General features: G+C 38.1%; 1 protein-coding gene across 1 annotated transcript; it reads right to left on the bottom strand.

Annotated features, from left to right (window-relative positions):
* Positions 1 to 355: 355 nt before the first annotated feature.
* On the bottom strand, positions 356 to 16,522 carry LOC127448562 (5-hydroxytryptamine receptor 1F-like). The gene is made up of 3 exons (XM_051711199.1): positions 16,478 to 16,522; positions 3,543 to 3,661; positions 356 to 3,225 (listed from the first exon to the last, which is right to left on the bottom strand). The coding sequence occupies exon 3, from the start codon at positions 3,221 to 3,223 to the stop codon at positions 2,117 to 2,119; it is 1,107 nt and encodes a 368-aa protein (XP_051567159.1). The 5' UTR covers positions 3,224 to 3,225; positions 3,543 to 3,661; positions 16,478 to 16,522; the 3' UTR covers positions 356 to 2,116.
* Between the last annotated feature and the right edge of the window lie 3,249 nt (positions 16,523 to 19,771).

Genomic DNA, 19,771 nt, shown 5'->3' with positions numbered 1-19,771 from the left:
ATGTATAATAAAATTATAACATTGAGATAAAATGCCTCTTAAAAAGAAGATTTTCGAATACAATGTAGTATCAGCAAATTACAACTGTACATTATTACTTTTGTCATCAATCTTAGTCAACTTGCTTTAGTTTATATAAAGTCAGTTGAGTCAGCTAGAAATTGGACTAAAAGGCTACAATTTGCACTTTGTCCCTGAAGCACTGAAAAGTAGCAAGGGCTTTAAGGGACAGGGTTAGAATTCAGGGTCTGGTTTGTCACTTTATGTAATAATTGGTATAATCAGTACAATCTACATAATATATTGTATAAAATGTTTATTAACATTAATAACAGATACATTATGCATACAGATATTTACTACATCATGGGCCAGTGTCAGAGTATCTATTTCTAGAAGGTTGAATGCCTTACAGCAGTAAAAGTTCTCTGTTCACTTCTTTGGTCTCACTGCAACACGCATAATCATATGAAATCAAACATATATTGTATCATTCTTTACAAAAAACATAAACAAATGCACAACATATTTGCCTAACAAATATTTGCCTTACCTCAGATTCCCAAATGTATACAATATCTAATAAAAGTATTTAAACAATTCCCTTGTTTGTGTCATGTATAATCAGTGTTCGGGGGGGGGGTGCTTACACCGATTCAAAGGCACTCAGCAACTCTAATGCATTAATAACATTAATACGGTGATGACGGTTTCGCAGTGAGAGAGAAAAGAGTTCAGAGTGGCAGAAAAAAATGCTGGTTGCCGTGAAAACAAGGGACTGTCTAGTCCATCAGATGCATGCACGACTCCCCAAGAATCACTACCGGCAAAAATATGTGCATATTAATTAGCCTATAGTGACAGTTTGTTTCTCAGATAAAACATGATTAACTGTTAGTAATTCATGTGTGGCAACAATCAGAAATCAAAGAAGCATTATATCTTACCATTACTGTGAGATGAAAATTTAGGACTTACTCTGCCAGTGTCATTCAGTCACCATCTGTTCCTTCAGAAAACAGTGCGCTGAGCACTCAGACATGTTTTGAATTTTCTGATGTAAAAAATCTAATTTGGATTATTTAAGAAACCAGGGCAAGACAATTAACAATGTTGGGTTGTGTCACTGCAAACATTAAAAACAAATCTAGTTTTATGTTTCTAGTGTTCTAGTTTTGATGAAACACCAGTGGACCCCCCTCCCCCCAACACCATTATTACAAATATACATAATTTACTATACATTATTTTGGCATTATGGGGGGGTCCCTTAACTCTTACAAGGGCTCCAGGACCCCCCAAACCCCCGCTCAATTCGAACACTGTGTATAGTTTTCAAATCCCAATCTATATATATTACATACTTTTCTAAACTTTTCTTTGACACATTTCATATATTCATGGCTGAAGATTTATGTACTGATGGGTTGTAAACTGGATTTCTACCTCTTAGGATAAACTGCTATTAGAGATGTAGATCACATGGGAAGTCATAATTTACTCACCCTCATGTCATTCCAAACCCATATTCAGAACACAAAAAGACATGTTTTGAAGAATATCGCTGACTGTCTTTTCAATGCAATGGAAGTGCCTCACTTTAAAGCTTTAAAAGGACCCAAAAGTATCATAAAAGTAGTCTATACAGTTTGTGCACCATATCCAAATCTTTATATGGTGAGAAACAATCCAAAATGTTGGTAATTTCTCTAATCTCTCTAAAATGCTTTAGAGAGAAGCTCGTTCAAAATGGCAAGTGTGTTCAAGTGTGTTCACTTTCATTGTTTAGTGCTAAACAATGCAAGTTCTTTAGTGCTAAAAAAGATGGATCACGATATTCATTAAAGCATCTCCTTTTGTGCTCTGCATAAGAAATAAAGTCATACAGGTTTGGAAAAACCACATTACAATAAGGTTCCATTTGATAACATAAGTTAATACATTAGGTATCATAAACAATTAACAATATATTTTTTACTGCTTTTATTAACATTTGTTAAGAAAAGTGACAGTCACTTGACGGTTCTGCCTCACTCATTTATTGAAATGACACAGGTTTCATGGCAGGCACCATCCTTCAGTTCATACCTCATGTAACGTAATCCCCTCGTTTGTGTTAGGGACAATTCTTGCACTTGATCAACCTCTGAAAAGCCCTTTTGAAATCCTCATTGAAGATGGTGTAGATCAGGGGGTTGATGAGCGAGTTGAGATAACCCAACCAAGTCAGAAAGTTGGATATTTCGGCAGAGGGGTGGCCGCAGGAGCTACAGATGTTCACAATAACCTCATGGATGAAGAACGGCAGCCAGCAGATAACAAACGCCCCTAGAATGAGGCCCAGAGTGGTGGCTGCCTTCTTTTCATGCGTGCTTGAGATGTGATGTCTCTTGACAGACCTCTCTCTACAAGACTGAGACTTTGGGCTTCTCGCTGTGATGCGCACTCTGTCGCCTTCGATGGAGGGTTCAGAGACAGATTTCTCTGGAGGACTCAGGGTGTCGGGTGTTGTTGGCTCCCTGTCACTGCACTTGGGAAGCATGTGTCCATTCATTTCTGGCTTGTTGAGGCAGCTGGTCCTTCTCCTGTGGTAAAGAGTCTTGGCTGCTTGGTAGATCTTATAATAGAGAATGAGAATGAGTATTAGGGGAATGTAGAAAGCCCCGAATGTGGAGTAAAGAGTAAAGACAATGTGATCGTGCTTAATAATGCACATGTCCTCATCTGTGTTTTTATAGTGTCTCCAAAGCAGAGGAGGCAGAGAGACAAATATGGAGAGGAGCCAAACCACACTGATCATCAGAGCAGCCCGTAGAGATGTCCTCTTCCTGGAGTACTCTACAGCATCTGTGATGGCCCGGTAGCGGTCCACAGCTATTGCTGCCAGGTGTAGAATTGAGCATGTGCAGCAGGTTATGTCCACACTTAACCAGATGTTGCACATCACTTGTCCCATGACCCACGTGTCCTTCATGATGTACACGATGCTGAAGGGCATCACTAGTATGGCAACCAACAGATCGGTCACAGCCAGAGAGCAGATGAGATAGTTGGCAGGATGGTGCAATTTGCGCGTCACAATGATGGCTGTTATGACCAAGCAGTTCATGGCAGTGGTCAGTACAGCCAATGCAGAAAGCGTGAGCGAGAGCAGGATCACACCCCAAATGCTTTTACTGGGCCCGTCTGTAGGGCTTGTTCCATATGTGAGGTTTACAGCCATGCCTATGACAGAATAGCACACTCAGAATCAGTTAGGTAGGACGAAATTAGTTGATGAAGTACTGTGAACTTTCACAATATTTTCTGCTGGGTTCTGCATGCGATAGACAGCAAAAATAGGATCGGATTCAAATCTCTGTTTGCAGTGTTGCTTCTGTGACACTTCTGTGTAGCAGCTCTGAGTCAGATTTAACATGTCATGTTACTCTAACTACCTTCATGGGCATCAAATAATGTGGCCTCTTTGTCTTTTTTATTGGGGAACACTAATGAGTTCACCTTGCTTGCTCTGCTGAAATTTCACGCATGACTGTACATACCTGTATAAGTGTTGCTTATTCATTGGACTGCTTCTGCCGACATACATTAAAGGAGTTGTACGTCATCACAGCATTATGCTCAGAAAGCAGCGACCATGCCGTCAACTGCAACAAAGCATCTGAAAGAGATGACCAAGAGAGACCAAAAAAATGTGAGGTTTGTTATTTCTCTGACACATTATCCCTGCAGAGTTGGAGAGAAAATAGGTAATGCACAGTGACCACTGTTGAGACCATTGATAAAAGAGGAATATAATTTTCTCTAAAGCGGATCTGAACCACCCTCTTTGAAAAAGTAAATTGGGCTAGAGAGAGCCACAGAGCCCTCACAAAAGAGCTTGTAGGATACTTTGCCTTAGCCTGTTCTCTTCAATATGCTGATGAATTTGACCTGCCAGCTCATTTTCATTACAGGTATTTATGACTGTGCCTTGACCCTGTCTCGGGTTGATGTCTGCTACTGTCAGCACACATTTCCAACATTCTCAGCGCACATGTGAGTGTGAGTAATATTAATCATTGTACTGAAGCACAGTTTATTACATGCCCACAGACCTGCATATTTGCACAGGCAACGAGAATATAGTTGTCATAGAGACTCATGGGAACAGGCTTTTTGAGGAGAAATGTCAGTGCTATCATTTTTATTTTTATTTTTATTTTAACCACTCCACAAGCTCCTTCTCTGTCAGCATGACCATGTATTAGTGAAGTTGCTAGTTTTTATTTATTTATTTATTTTTTGGTATATGAAAAGTAATATGATATCAGAGAAAGATTTTGGCCCCTTGCCTGACAGTTATCATCCTGTGTGACTGATTCATGTTCTAGAATGAGTTTTGGATTTGCTTAAGCAATATCACACAAGCAAAAGTTATTTTGTGCTGAATATGTTGGTAGGAACATGTATAGCCTATTTTAAAATAAATCCTCAAAATAAATTGTTACCTCAAGGACCCGTTTCTACTTGATCTAACCCATTAAAATAAAATAAAAGTAACCTTATTTGTTAGAAAAATTAACTCTGATTAAATATAATTTTTGACTTGTGTAAAACCAGAAATGTAGATGTTACCACAGGTTTCCTGACAAAACATTTTACAGTGTATTTAAGAGCATTGTCATTCACTTAATTTGTGGTTTAAGGGTGCCATATTCACGCTGATGCTAGCAATATATAGGCTATTAGTTTTTAAAGCACCATACATCAGGGTCTCAACAAAATGATTGGTTGAGAATAGGACGTTGCCAATTTAAAATGAATAGATTGACCAAACTATACCTTTCACTGATGAGAAAAATTTTCCCAGATTTTATAACCCAGATTTTTGTGGATGAAATATATTAGATCTTTCCATCAGTACTTAAATGTGTAAACTTTTAACCCAGTCCAAATGACTCTTCTAGCAATTTCATTCTAAATATATGGATGTAACTCTCAGTCTAAACCTTCTTTTGTGCTCCAACTTCAGTGATTCTTTCTCTACAGAACAAAGTTTCTTTCAGCGTCTGCTTTTTAAGTCTCACCTCACATGCTCTCTGCTATCTCTTGTGTAGAGATTCTCATGGGTATGCCAGCATTGTCAGAAATAATATAAAACGGCATAAGAACTTCATTGATATGCAATATTTATGTAAAAATAACTTCCTATAAATTTTGTATTTAGTATTTTATTAAAAGTCTTCTTTGGGATTATCCTCGAAATCAAATCAGACTCCATGCACCTGGTCAAATATCCTTTCCTTTCTTTCTCTCTCTCTCTCTTTTTTGCAACACTGAAACCCAAGTGGCCAGTTATTTGAAGCATCTCCATCTAAATGATGCATTCTTCCAATTAACACTGTTATTCAGTGGCCTTGTCATGATTATTTAGAAGACACACTGGAGAAAATATTCACTGAGGAGCACTCGTTAATTTCTACGAAACAAGTGCATTAAAGCTTTAGAGAAGAAAGGATGCCAATTAAAAAGCTTTTGTTTAGTCAGAATTCATAGCCACAAGGGTATGAGTAATTACAAAAACATCTGGTACACAAAATGATTAAAAAACTACATTAATGTCTCGAAAGAATGTATAATTGGCAAACTTGTAAACAAAGATGAAGCAATGAATTATAACGTAGCTAACACAGTCATTGGAAGGTCTAAAAGAAAACCTAAAATAAAACTCTGGACTCTGAAGATAGTATTGTTCTGAACACATATTTAGTCAAATATTTATTGTAATAACATGTAATATATTGAATGGGAATTATCTATTAAATTCTATATTTGTCAGCTCAAAACAATGGCCTCTCTGTTTGAATGTATATGGTAGTTCTCTTACATACCCCCAACAGTTACCCCCCAAAATACTTAGAAACTTGAAATGTCATTGCATTAGATAACAAAATATCAAACCAAGTGGAATTGATTTTAAAGATACTACAAGCATATTTTCAAGCAAAATACTGGCAAAAAGAAACAGAAAAAAAGTATAACTACAACTAGTAAACAATGCTGTACACATCAGTATGCCCACTCAAAGCTGGTAGAATGACAAATACGCTACATTCGACTGCTGTCGGGTGCTAATGGCAAATCAGTCGTGCATTACTCTGAATGATTCAGCAAAGGAAAGTTCTTTTATGTAGCTTCACCAATTTCTGATAGTATGATTTTTACAAACTCTTAACATAAACCGTGTCCAACCATGATGCTCATATTGCCATGATACAACATATGTTAACATCTAAGCAATGCAGACAAAGTTCTAATTGCATTTTAAAGGAGATACCTCTCAGCACTGGGTTTGGAAATTACATACTCGATGAGTTTGCTTCATTCATACATACTTCCTCCTCACAGCAGGAGGAAAAAAGATAACTGTGCCACTTGGCTTAACATAACCAGTGATGTCACCACAGCCAGTGTGATATCAAATCTGACAGCATTGCAGATAATTACTGTAACAGTATAAAGGATGGGCAAGGAGGAGGCAGGAACCGGCTGAACAGTAAACAAAGTTTTAAAGTCAAACTTATCTTAAAACCAACATAAATATGCAGTGCGGCCACGTGGGTCTCACTCTCTTGAACTGGCACCTCCGGCTCGTCTTTATCCCCCTCCCGGCTGATTAGCCTGATTCAGGGCCGGCCGTGTGTCTTCACGGCCCGGCCTGGCCCAGCCCTCCTCCTCGTCACAGGGAACGTCACAGTGAGAGGGAAAGAGCGAGTCGGAGCGACAGATAAAAGAGAGAGAGGACAGAGAGAAAAACTTGTTCGCTGGCTCCCGGATGCGCTGTCGTCCGGTCCCCAACCGCTCCTCCGCTCTCTTGCGGATGGCAGCGAGTCCTCCAGCACCAGGCGGACGGAACCGCTCCTCTCCTTCTTCGGTGGACGGCCACAGCTCCTCTGGCTCTCGATGGCCGGCAGCGACCCCTCCGTCCACAGGCAGACGGCCATGGTTGCTCCTTTGGCAGACGGAAGCGGCGAGGACTCTGCGACAGCACATCCCTCCTCCTTCCTGGGTTTCGTCACCACTATAACAGTTCAAGGACAGGCAAGGAGGAGGCGGGAACCGGCTGAACAGTAAACGTAAGGTTTAATGTAAAACTCAACTTAAAACAGACACACACAATGCGGCCACGTGCGTCTCTCTCTCTCTAACTGGCGCCTCCGGCCGCCCCTTATCATCGCTCTCCCGCTGATCAGCTGATTCAATGCCGGCTGTGCTCCATCACGGCCCGGCCACACCCTCCTCCTCAGCAAAATTAGTAAGAAGAAACACTAACTGCCTAACACTAACAGTTTTAATAATTCTACTCTCATTTTTGTGTATTATTAACAAAATCAACAACTTTTACTTTTTATATTTATGTAATACCTTTATTTTGGTGGTGGAGGAAGCCACTGCTGTTTGTAGATGGTCTTTTATTGCAGATAAAATAATTATTCTAATCTTCTGCCAAAAATCCTTTGTTATGAGGTTACTTTAGATTTGGATAGTAACTTTTAGCATCCAAGCATATTTGGAATTACAATTATGAATCTAGAGCACTGTAAATTTAAAACGCTCAGCTCATTAGCCTCACGTGCAGGGGTTGCTGTGACAAGGAAGAGGGCTGTCAGGCTAATCAGCCGAAAAGAGGGATAAATGCAGCTGGATGTGGCAGTTCGGGACAGAGAGAGCCACACACAGATTAGCCCAACTGGCCCCGCCCTCCTCCTCATCACACTCCTCCCTCCTTTGCCTCAGGTCAGGGAACCCCCGGCATGACGTACATCCCCCCCTCTTTCTGGGGGAAGGGGGGCGTTGCCCATCTGGATGCGCCTGCCGGCAGGCATTTCCCCACCTCTCTAGAGCTAGGGAGAGGGAAAAGGGGAGGGAAAAAAAAGAGGAGAGGGAAAGGGCGAGGCAGAGCGACAGTGAGAGAGAGAGAGAGAGAAAAATTGCTCGTCGGTTCCCAGACATGTCGTCGCCTGGTCCTCGACCACTCCTCCACCCTCTGGCGGACAACAGTCGCTCTTCCCCGGGCAGACAGCAGCGAGTCCTCCGACCCCAGGTGGATGTAACACCCCTTCACGTTCTGGGGGCCAGTAGCAAGCCCCTCCGCCCCTGGCAGTGGCTCCACCGCTCCAGGCGGCTAGTAGCGAGCCCCTCCTCCCCTTGTGGACGGCGACCGTTCCTCCGCATGCAGGCGGCCGACAGCGACTCCTCTGTCCCCCGGTGGACGGCCGAGGCTGCTCCTTTGGGCGGACGGCAGTGGCAAAGACTCCATGACAGCGCATCCCTCCTTCTTCCCGGGTTTTGGAACCAATGTAACAGTGTAACACGCAGCTGCGTGTGGCTCTCTCTCTCTCCCGAACTGCTGCATCCGGCTCCACCTCGTCACAGTTGCGTTAACCGAAAATTGTCCGTCATTTACAGATTTTTTGAAAGATTGAAGGAAAATTTCAAATGCTGTCCGTCATTTTGACAGATAAAAAATAAGAAAACATTTTCAACTGGTGCATCAGTTTTGAATTTAGTGTCTCTCTCACACACATTCCCACTGCGTGTGCATGTACCCTGTTTATTGCCTGGTAATAAGATGCATATTAACAGGCGTCATCACCATTAACACCTGGTAGTGCGTCTCTTTTGACCAATTGTGTTCGGATTTCGAGGAGAGGTCTGAATAACTGACTGCATATATCAGTCATTACGTTAATGTGTTACTGCATGATCAGTGTGTCACTTTATTATAATAAAGCACAAAAAAGCATAGTAACAAAATGAAAGCACGAAAAAGCGGCGCATCGTTTCTGTCAATTACTTGCATTTAATCTAATTGCAAACATTAGCCTACATTTAGAGCAGAATTGTCAGTTATTTTACTGCTACCTGCATTAGAGCTTCAGAGATGCATGTGCTTCTCATCTGTGACTTTATTGTTATAGGCTATCAGGCACATTGAAGAAGTTCCGTGAACCTGTGCATTTTCCGATCGGACGTTTATTTCATTTAAAAGCCGTGTCTACCGGTAAAGTTTAAAAATCTTTTTTAGCGCAGCGGTTGATTGACAGGTAGCTACTTTCACCCAAGAATTCCTTGGTTTCACCAGACTTGGGCTTAGGGAGTCAGAAATATCATTAAACCTATCCACTGTCATGTAGCCTATATGCCATTATAATGGATGCTATGCCCCTGAAAGTAGTAGGCCTACTTATAAAATTAAAACAAGTAAGATGGATAAAAATAGACCATGATGGAAATTTTACAACTCAGTCCGTCAATGTGACGGATAAATATTTTTTCAAGCGCAACCTCTGCTCATGCGTGCTTTCAGTATGTGTAACACTACAGAGCGCAGCGCTGCGCACAAACAGTAAGCGCAGTGAGCAGCGTGTGCAGACTATTCCCAGCATTTGCAGTTTAATAATCGTACAATGTCATATCACGATTTCAATTTAATTTTCAGACCTAGTCTATATTCTTGTTAAGCCTTACTTCTGATAAAAATTTTACATGCTTCACAGGTTTTGGAATATTCCTACTGTACATGTAATCAGCACACACACACACACACACACACACACACACACACACATACACACATATATATATCTTGTATATATATATAGCATGTTAATGGGGATATGACATATTGATAGGATATGGGTCTTGGCTAACTAGATCTGCTACGCTGCTGTTGTTGCACAGCAAGTATGAAAACTTGCTACTTCTAGAAAATACACATGCATATGCAGTGAGCATGAGGTCATGCTGATCCTGCTGCACAATTAGACAAAACACAAGACATGCTGCATCGAGCAGGTATAACATGATGCACAAATAGTAATTACAAACAATCCCCCCAAAAAGCAGGGAAGCTGCAGAAAACGCATAACTCATAAACACAAAACAACCTTCCAACCAAGCAGATCTATCACCAAGACTTATGTACTGCTGCTACACCGAAGAGCTATGAGCACCGAGCACCAAGGACCAATCAGCTTACACCATCTGACTGGCTTAAAATGTCACATGTGAGCGAGCCGATTGGCTAACAGATAACAAGTCAAAGAACCTATCAGCTTGCTCCACATTGCTTGGACATACTTAACGTGCATTCTTGTGCTACTATGGCGGTAAAAAATCTCAGTACTCAAGGTAGCGATAGTTACGTTTAAAAGTCTGTGCCATTCAATTTGATCTGTTATTTATTATCCAGGTAAGCTGCTGTAAATATATTTACTTCACTTGCTCAGCAAGATTCTCTTTAAACAGTTGGTCTGACTTGAAAGAGAAAACTCACTGCAGAAGTATGTTTATGTGTGTTATGTTTATGTGCGTTAAAAATCTGAACATCAACAGAGCACATTTAAAAAAGCCAACTTTCACCAGTATTCTGAATAATAACATGTTAAATGATAAAAATGTGATAGCATGTAGACAGTAGACTCAAAGGGCTTTCAAGATTAATTGTCATAAATTGTCATATTTCATATTTAACTTCAAAGATATAAATCAAATAATAAAATGCAGATATGTGATTTCCTTTTAAGGCTTTAAAAACTTATGAATGACATAAAAAATTCTGCTTTAAATATCAAAATATTTCTAAATACTTAAAATATCTCTTGTCTCTTGTTTTGGTCAACTTTGGTTTTGGTCAGTTTTACATTTACACTGTTGTTTTGGAACTCCTGTATTTTATATAACAGGCTATATTTTTTTTTTAATAAAAAATAAAATCTATATTTTGTTTTTATATTTATACTATATTTTGCTGTCCTAATTTCTTCACTTTCACACATTATTTTAATGGTCATTTAAAGTAAAGCTGGAGCGCTTAGCTTTCACTATCAAAGTTTATATTTGTTCGTTTATATTTTCACGGGAGTTTGTTTGTTTATATTCTCACAGGAATTTGGCACGAGCCTCTGCTGACGCCGCACGCATCAGAGCGCTTGAAAACCGGTTCACGCGCTCTTACAGACAGGAGCTTCTGGTTGACTTCCACAGTATGGCTCAGTGGCGCTCGTACACAAACGCGCCGTTGATGACAATTAGCCTATATATTTGCTTAAAATTCCCTTATTTGGGCATTAAATGTGATTGGAATTTGAAGTGCACAATAATCGCGGTTGTCTCAAATAACCGCGATCAGACGATTATTTAATAATCGGGACAGGCCTACACAATGTTAATAATTTATGTGCTTTACCCTAATGTTGTCAGTATTTGTTGAGTGCAAATGTTTTAAACTGCATATATATATATATATATATATATATGATATATATATATATATATATATATATATATGATTTCTTCTCCACATAATGCATATGGGTCATAATTTGTTAAAGTTATCTTATTTTGGTAAAGTTTGTGAATGAAACAAAATATAAATGTCTTGTGTATCATACTTTTTATTTTTAACTTACACTTTAATTTACGAGTAATCGATAGCTTGTTTTTTTATGGGTTAGAGTACTCAACTACAAAATTACTCAAAAAGGCCCATCCTGGTTCACACTAATCACGTAATAGTAGCAGTACTAAGAATGAAACATATACTTGTGTTATCAATTCTAGTCTTACATATTTTGGAACACAAAAATGAACAATATCCAGCTTGCATAGCTAGAATCATCTACGTTCACATACTTGAATAGAATATTATTTAGGCCTTAATATTTGTAAAAAAAAATTTAAAAAATCGGTCTCTTTCTCGCTAGAAAAATTTATTTCTTTGATAGTTTGACTTTTCACAACTGCCCGTGTCTCTTAGCACCCGTAATAACTTTTGATTATGCACTGATATAAATGGACAGTGGATATTCCGAATAAGGTGTTGACATGACATAGAATTCCAATCAATGCAGGCATATACCAGCAGTCTTATCCGTAATTCTATAAACCATAATATTGTCTTAATCGATTATGGCAATTTGCGTTAATGTGTTTATATGACATATACATGTTCAGAATATGACCAAATTCTAACTTCAATCAGAATTTTCATACATGTAACATGGCCATTGCCTCTTTTTACCACTTAAGGGAAATAAAATTCTTATTGCAATATGTGTTTTGTTTGTTGAGTTAGTCAAGATCATATGGGGCTCTGGGAAATGGGGATAATCATTAATAACTGCTGCACATCTTCAGCAGCACTTTGATTAAAGTTATTGAATAAGCCTTGTTTGCAATGCCTGAGATGGGAAAAGAATGGCTGACCATTTTGTGTGCCAAAGAAGGAATAACCATTAGAGGTTCTCCTCTTGAGAGAAGTCATTGTTTATTTGTAAGAGCAATGTCAAAACCTGAGCTGAAGCACTATTCTAGACCCCTTTATTTGGATCAAAGTGATGCAAAGCAGGTAGAGGGCATTATACTTTCTTTCCTGCTTCTATCAAAATCTGCCCTGCACAATAAGAATGAACTTATGACTATAACCCTGTCTTGTCACAATAGCAGATTTTGGAATACCTTTGGTATTGTATCTGAACACAGCCTACAATTTACTCTGTTGCACACAAAAATAAAGGCACAGTTTCCGAAATGTCTCTGGGATGGCACTTTATTGATTTAAGTTTTGCCATTTCCAACACCAAGAACTGTGAAATCACATAAGCTAACCCAAATACACCTCTGAGCGATGCACAAAAGTAGCAATGATCCCTGGTGATGTTCAGTCTTTATCTTGTTAAATATCAGACACAGGCTATAGAGTATTTGGTAATATAAAGGTCTTAGGAAATGTTTAGCTGAAACTACAGTATGTTCAGCAAATTATTTGTGGTATCATCGTAATGCTAACACAACAGTGATCATCCACTTTTTCATGGCCTTGATTCCAGAATCATGTTTTCTGCATAGGCATTTAAAAAAAAAAAAAAAAAAAAAAAAAAAAAAACATTTCAATAAAGAGCTCTAGGCTAAGTCATGAACCAAACCAGCCAGCTCTGGGACAAATCACAACATTGCAAACTTTGATTTGAAACTAACCAAAAAAAGACAAAAGGTACAAGTCTGTGTTCTTATTTTTGTATTTTTTTGTATTTTTTTTATGAGAGAATCAACTACTCATCATTGTAAATGATGTAATGGATTAAAATTGATTGCACAATATAAAACTATTGACTAATTTATTATAAGTATTAAAACAATATACAGTATTTTATGTTTGTCGCAAAATATTCAGACACATACAAATACAGTATATGAGTAAATGTAGGGACACGATCATTTACAGTGATTAATGGGAAAGGACAATCATTGCTGAGCTCATTTGCCGCGATTTCCATTTCCATGGTAACAGAGACTTTTCTTGCTATGTTAATCAGCTCAGAGAGATTGGTTTTATGAGCTGTGCTCACATTATGACCACCACTGTAGGGTCATAATTACCAGTGGGAAAATCAGGAATTCTTTCAGACGAATTTCAGAATTGAGGGCGTGTCAATTAAAGAATGAAGTGACTATTTTCACTAGGTATAAATAGCACCTGCCACACAGCATGGCTCTTTGCACTCAAACAGTCTGGTTGAAACACAAAAATTGAAAACAAACTGCAATCCCAAGTGCTGCTGCAGTGGTGTGACGTATAAATATGGTGTGGATGTGTTTCTTTTGTTGGGACGACCCGGGTTCTGTTCTGCCTTTTGTCTAACTTTTTCCCGTCCTGTCTCCATTCTTAATATTTCCTTTTATATTACTTATAATAATAATAATACATAGAAATGAATAAAGGTTGATTTCCTCACAGTGATTTGGTCATGGTGAAGGTCAACGAGTTGAGAGAAAGGTTTGATCTGGTTAAAATTAACAATGTTTTATTAAAGTAACATTGTAGTAACCATGTTTTTTGACGAAATCCATCATTTTAATGCAATTAAACACAGTGTTACTGCATTAATATGGTGTTAACATGTTTAATTTTGTGGTTACTATGATTTACTACAAAATACCATGATGAAACTATGATTTCTGTAGTAAAACCATGGTTAATTTTTGTAAGGTATGGGTAGGTTTAGGGGTTGGAATTGGTGTAGGGTGTCTGTGGGACTCTAAATAAACACAATTAACACATTGCAGTGATGCCCCTATACTGTTTGTTAGTATTTAATTTGGTGTGTATATCTGCCACTATATGCACAGGGGTCATTTAGTGCGAAGAATATGCTGTTTCTAGAACTGTTAATGTTATGTAATGTTACTTCAGACCTGTAAGACTTCAATTAAGCAGTGCAGTAACTGACTGACTGGTGTTTCATATGACAATGTGTAGTTAAAGATACACACAAGTTTTGTAGTAATAGGTGGAATTTTATAAAATAATAAATGAATGAAATATGCCATCACATTTCTTGTTTGTTTAGATTTTTTATTTAAAATTTAGTTAGGATCAATAATTGGATTGCATTTATGTCTCAAAAAAGTCTGCAAACACACCTTTTACAAGAATTGTACTACATTTATTTCAGATTTGTTATCATCATTTGGCAACAGACTGAAGAGAGCAGTAAATACAATAAGAATTGTATTTCTCATTTCCAAATAATTATTCCTCAAAAGAATTACTGGAATTGTTACTGGAACCGTAAAGGAACTGGAAGCGTTAAGAGGAATCAGAACCGGAACCGGAATCATTAAATTCCACACGATACCCATCCCTAATCATTGCTTAACGATCACAGAGCTCATGGCAGATCTGTCTTGAGGGGTTTAGCATTTTAAAATAATTTCTTTATGTAGAAAATGAAAGAGATTTTACTTGAACCCTACAGCTTTGCTCTATATAATATATTTACACATTTTTAAAAATTGTCTGCACCATAACTTCATTTCAAAACTGCAATATTCACATGGATACTTTCAGAAACGTCTTCTGTTAGGGAAATAAAGCATGATTCCACTGCAATCTCCTGTAGTCTAAACACATGGCTGCTTCCGAGTCTTCTCAATAGGACTTGTGTGCATCGGCGTAGATTCCAGGGGGAATGAGGAGAAGATAACCCCCCCAATAATCAAAACAAGCAAGTACAACTCCACACTACACCCTTGCTTGTGTGAAATGACAAGACAAAAACCATAAGCTTCTCTCACTTCAAACCTATGCTGAAAAATGTTTCCCAGAGGAGAGTTGCCAATGCACGACACTGTATCTGTTATTGTTGACAAATGCTCTTGGGAAACATATGTTATTGTGACTCACTGTCATTGGATGCATTCCAGGAAATTTATTTTCTCTAAAACAATGGAGGAATATAGATGATTTTGAGGTAGCTAATTTGTTCATCAATCATTTGCATGGCACAGACGGGAGAGAAAAACAAAGAACATGTTGAAGAGTATCAAGTGATCTGATCTGAGTGGTCAGATATTTTCATAACCAGCCAATATGCTGATGAAAGAAAACAATGTATGCCCATAGACTGCCAGTATGCTGATGATCACAGATAAACTAAGCACTAACCACCAAAATGCTACTGAAAACATATTCTGTTGCCTGTGGAATTTAGACACACACACACACACACACACATCACACACACACACACACACACACACACACACACACAATTGGCTAAGGACATGATTGGATGATCAGAAATTCTTCAGTACATCAATTATTGTTTCTAGTCATTCAGAATTAGTCGACAGTTAAACATTAATTTGAGTTTATTACAGAAGTCAAATATTAGTGATGTACAAAAATAATTATTATGACATATCTGAATTCTGTACACATTAGTCTGTTGAGTGTTTTTTTTTTTCAATCAATATATATTTTGTATTATTTCTATTTTTGGGCACCACTAATATGGTAATCATACTTGATCTTTTTTCTGTTATCAATACTTTATGTTGCAATCCACATGTGGGAGTATCAGTTTGAATAAATCTTAGTTTAAATAAAGCATTAATTATGAACGAGTCTTCAGTAAGGACACCTCTGATGATGCATAGGAATGATCTTGGTGAACAAGTAGAAGTATGGAGCTGTTCAGTGAACATGCACTGTGACATCTGATCTGAGAATCAATTGCCATCACGTTTCTAGCACCACGAATCATTTCTGTCTGTTTACAGTAAACAAAAAACCTCGAAATAACACTTGACTGATGAAGAACCTGATAATGTCAGATCACGTCGTCTCATGCAACTCTTCCGTTCACATGAAGGATCCTGACTGTTTATTACTGGAAGAAGAAAATAACCTCACAGCATAGCGCAATCTAAAATAATATCAATCTAAACCACATGCCACAACAATCTCATTTAATAATAATATTAGGATAAGCTACTCGGCAACAGGTCATTACCATGTAGCCTAAACATCTGTGCAAACTTGATCTAACTTTATAAAAGCGAACATAAAATCGTCAGAATGCAAGAGGAACTTAAAACCCGTATTTAAAATGTTAAGGATGCTACAAAAAATGAATTACTTACTCACGTTGTTATGTGATGTGTTGAGATGGAGGCATTCCTCTGGAATGAGATATTTCCTCACTTGAGACCGATGAACGTGTTTCACAGGTGCGGACAGCCGACTATACCCGCGCGCCACACGTCGTGGACAGCCGTGTAAATGTGCTGTATAGTACTAGACTGAGGCTTGATCTTGGTCATTTTAATTGGCAATTGCTTTAAGATGATCTGTTATGCACAACTCATACCGTTTTCCGTTTTGTGCATCTCTCTCTCTCTCTCTCTCTCTCTCTCTCTCTCTCTCTCTCTCTCTCTCTCTCTCTGAATGTGTCTTGCTTCATTGGCATGGTAAAAAAAAAAAAAAAAAAAAAAAGCATTTCAGAATATATTCACAAACATATTTTTTTATAATAACATTTGCAAAACATTTTTTTTAAATGTTAATTTTAAAACTAAAATGGCAAGAATGAAATACAATAGCAAGGATAAACTTAAATTGTTGTAAAAAAAATAAATAAAAATAAAAACAAACATTAAAAAAAATGTCTAAGCATGTTATGCCTGTTGCATGGTGTAATTCTCTCAATTTTAATTTCAGAGTACTTTATTGACTTGATCTCTCTATGTCCCTCTCTCTCTCTCTCTCTCTCTCTCACACACACACACGCACACACACACACACACACACACACATATGTTGGTGCAGCTATCATTATGAGGACTCTCCATAGACATAATTATTTTTATACTGTACGAACTATAGATTCTATCCCCTAACTCTACCCCTAAACCTAACCCTCACAGAAGACTTTCTGCATTTTTACATTTTCAAAAAAACAGCATTTAGCATGTTTTTAAAGCGATTTGAATTATGGGGACACTAGAAATGTCCTCATAAACCACATTTATAGCATAGTACCCTTGTAATTACCAGTTTGTAACCTAAAAATATGTCCTCGTAAACCACCCAAACCTGTACACACACACACACACACACACACACACACACACACACACACACACACAGCAACTGTTGAGTTTCACTGGAAGTATTCTAAGTAAAATATCAACAGCAGCTATAAGTGCAAACCAAAACATGCTTTTGCAGTCGCCCTTTCAGTTGCCCTTTACAATGACATGCCTCAATGAGGCCTTACTAATCAGATAAGAAAATGTTTTGAGTTTGTAATGAAACAGAGAGAAACAGAAGTGCAAATGGAACTCTAAGTGTTTGAAAGGTTGAGATACACACTAATGAAAAACATACCGAAGAAATAAGTAGACAGAAAGCCTACCCAGGAGTGAGATCTTTAACTATAAACATGATGAGAGTTGAAAGGCACCACAAGGTACATTTTTAACTCATTCCCCCCCCCCCCGGGCTCCACTTAAAATGTTAGTAAGGCTTTTATTTCTCTCTCACAATAAACAGTCATACTTCAGTTTTTTAAGACCGTACTCCACCACCTCTTACCTTTAGAATTAAATGGGCCATCTTCTATGTTAAAGCCCTTATCGCATGTGCAATGAAATACATCTCTGTGCTGCACGTATTGACAAGCTGCTTGTTTATTGTCAATTCCAATATAGTAACTGCCCCATCCTTACAACAGCCTCCTTGCAAACCCTGTGTGACAAGAATCAGAACCAATGAGGTTACGACATGACGTTTGGTCATGAGATGCACAAGAACCAATGAGGCTGGATGCTACTGAGGTCTCGCCATATTTGATTTTAGCACTGTTTACGGACTTTAACAATTATTTGATTTGAGTGTGAATAGGGCCTTAAATTGCTCTTTATACAAAGTGATCATATGCCTTCAGAAGACTTGGTATATGACACACAAATGACTCTCAAAGTGTGTCACTTTGTACTGCTATTGTATTTAATTAATTCAAGGTGACATTAAATTATCTCTTTTTTTTTGTGTGTGTTCCACAGAAGAAAATCATACAGGTTTGGAACGAGGGTGAGTAAATGATGACAGAATTTTCATTTTTGTGTGAACTGTTGCTTTAACATCTTTTTAAAAACAAGGTTTACAAATGAACAGTGTGAAAACTCGAAACCTGACAATCAAGGATTATTTACCTACCCATAGTAACGAGTGAACAGTGCGAAGCATGGAACAAGATAACCCAGTCACTTTTGTGGCTTCTGTACATTCAGTAGTTCGTATGTTTATGTAATCTTGTGTTGAAGCAGTAAACGTATTTGGCTTGCTATCCATATACTGGAGGGCTCGGAGCTCGAGACTCAACTTGTGTCCTGATTGTCCCCCCGGACTTTACTTATTTAGATAATGGATCTAGAGAACACGTGGAGATGGGGTGGAGGTGGGATGTCAGGAGAGTTGTCACAGGAAGCAAATAAGCAGCGGCTTATATACTCCTGCTCATGGGCTGTGATTTATCAGATTAAAATTAACATGCTCCTCCCGAACCTCTGTTAATTAACTTTATTAGTTAAGACAGCAAAATGAATAGGCTTATCTGCTTAAAAGGAAGTGTAAACAGTGAACAAAACTGTGCAAGGTAAAAGAAAATACAACCCACACTACATTTAATAAAGGTTCACTCTCCACAGCAAGAGTAAACATGGTTTGTGCTGACTGCAATGTGTTTTGTGCTGTAGACAGGGGCGTTTCTAGCTATAAGCTGTATAGTCAAGTCAAGTAAAGTCATTTTTATTTGTATAGCGCTTTTCACAACACACATAATTTCAAAGCAGCTTTACAGAAAATCATGCTTTAACAAACAATGAAACAGTAATATCTATAAAGTCTTAGAGTGACCATTGTGTAGTCTGATTAAATATGATTGTAAATTGTGTATAAAAATAAATAATTAATTAATAATTGTATTTAGAACCCCTGTGAGCAAGCTGAAGGTGACTGTGGCAAGGAACACAAAACTCCATAAGATGTTGGTTAATGGAGAAAAATAACCTTGGGAAAAACCAGGCTCACTGTGGGGGCCAGTTCCCCTCTGGCTAACATCATGAATATAATGCCAATATTAGTTATCTGTGTGCAATGCAAGTCATGGTTTAAAATTAGTAAATAAAGTAAGCATTAAGGCCCAATGTTTAAACAAAGATTTTGTAAGAAATGTAAGATTAATGACAAATGTCTTTGAAGTATATCCTGGATGAACTGCAGAAGTTCACATAGATGCATTGTCCTTTGTTAGTTGGCTGATGAAGGCTTTTGCTGGCAATTAATTGATAGTCTATGTATTCCATTTCAAGAGTGTAGTCCATCAATAGACAAAGGTGATGCAGGCAGAGATCAGTGAGGTGCATCGCAGTTCAACCG

This window comes from Myxocyprinus asiaticus, chromosome 11, assembly GCF_019703515.2.
Source record: "Myxocyprinus asiaticus isolate MX2 ecotype Aquarium Trade chromosome 11, UBuf_Myxa_2, whole genome shotgun sequence".
NCBI lineage: Eukaryota > Metazoa > Chordata > Actinopteri > Cypriniformes > Catostomidae > Myxocyprinus > Myxocyprinus asiaticus.
This window is presented reverse-complemented; position numbering and strand designations above follow the sequence as displayed.

Bases quoted from the DNA above. Each gene is read 5' to 3' on its own strand.
- LOC127448562 (XM_051711199.1), bottom strand. From the start codon at position 3,223: ATGGCTGTAAACCTCACATATGGAACAAGCCCTACAGACGGGCCCAGT.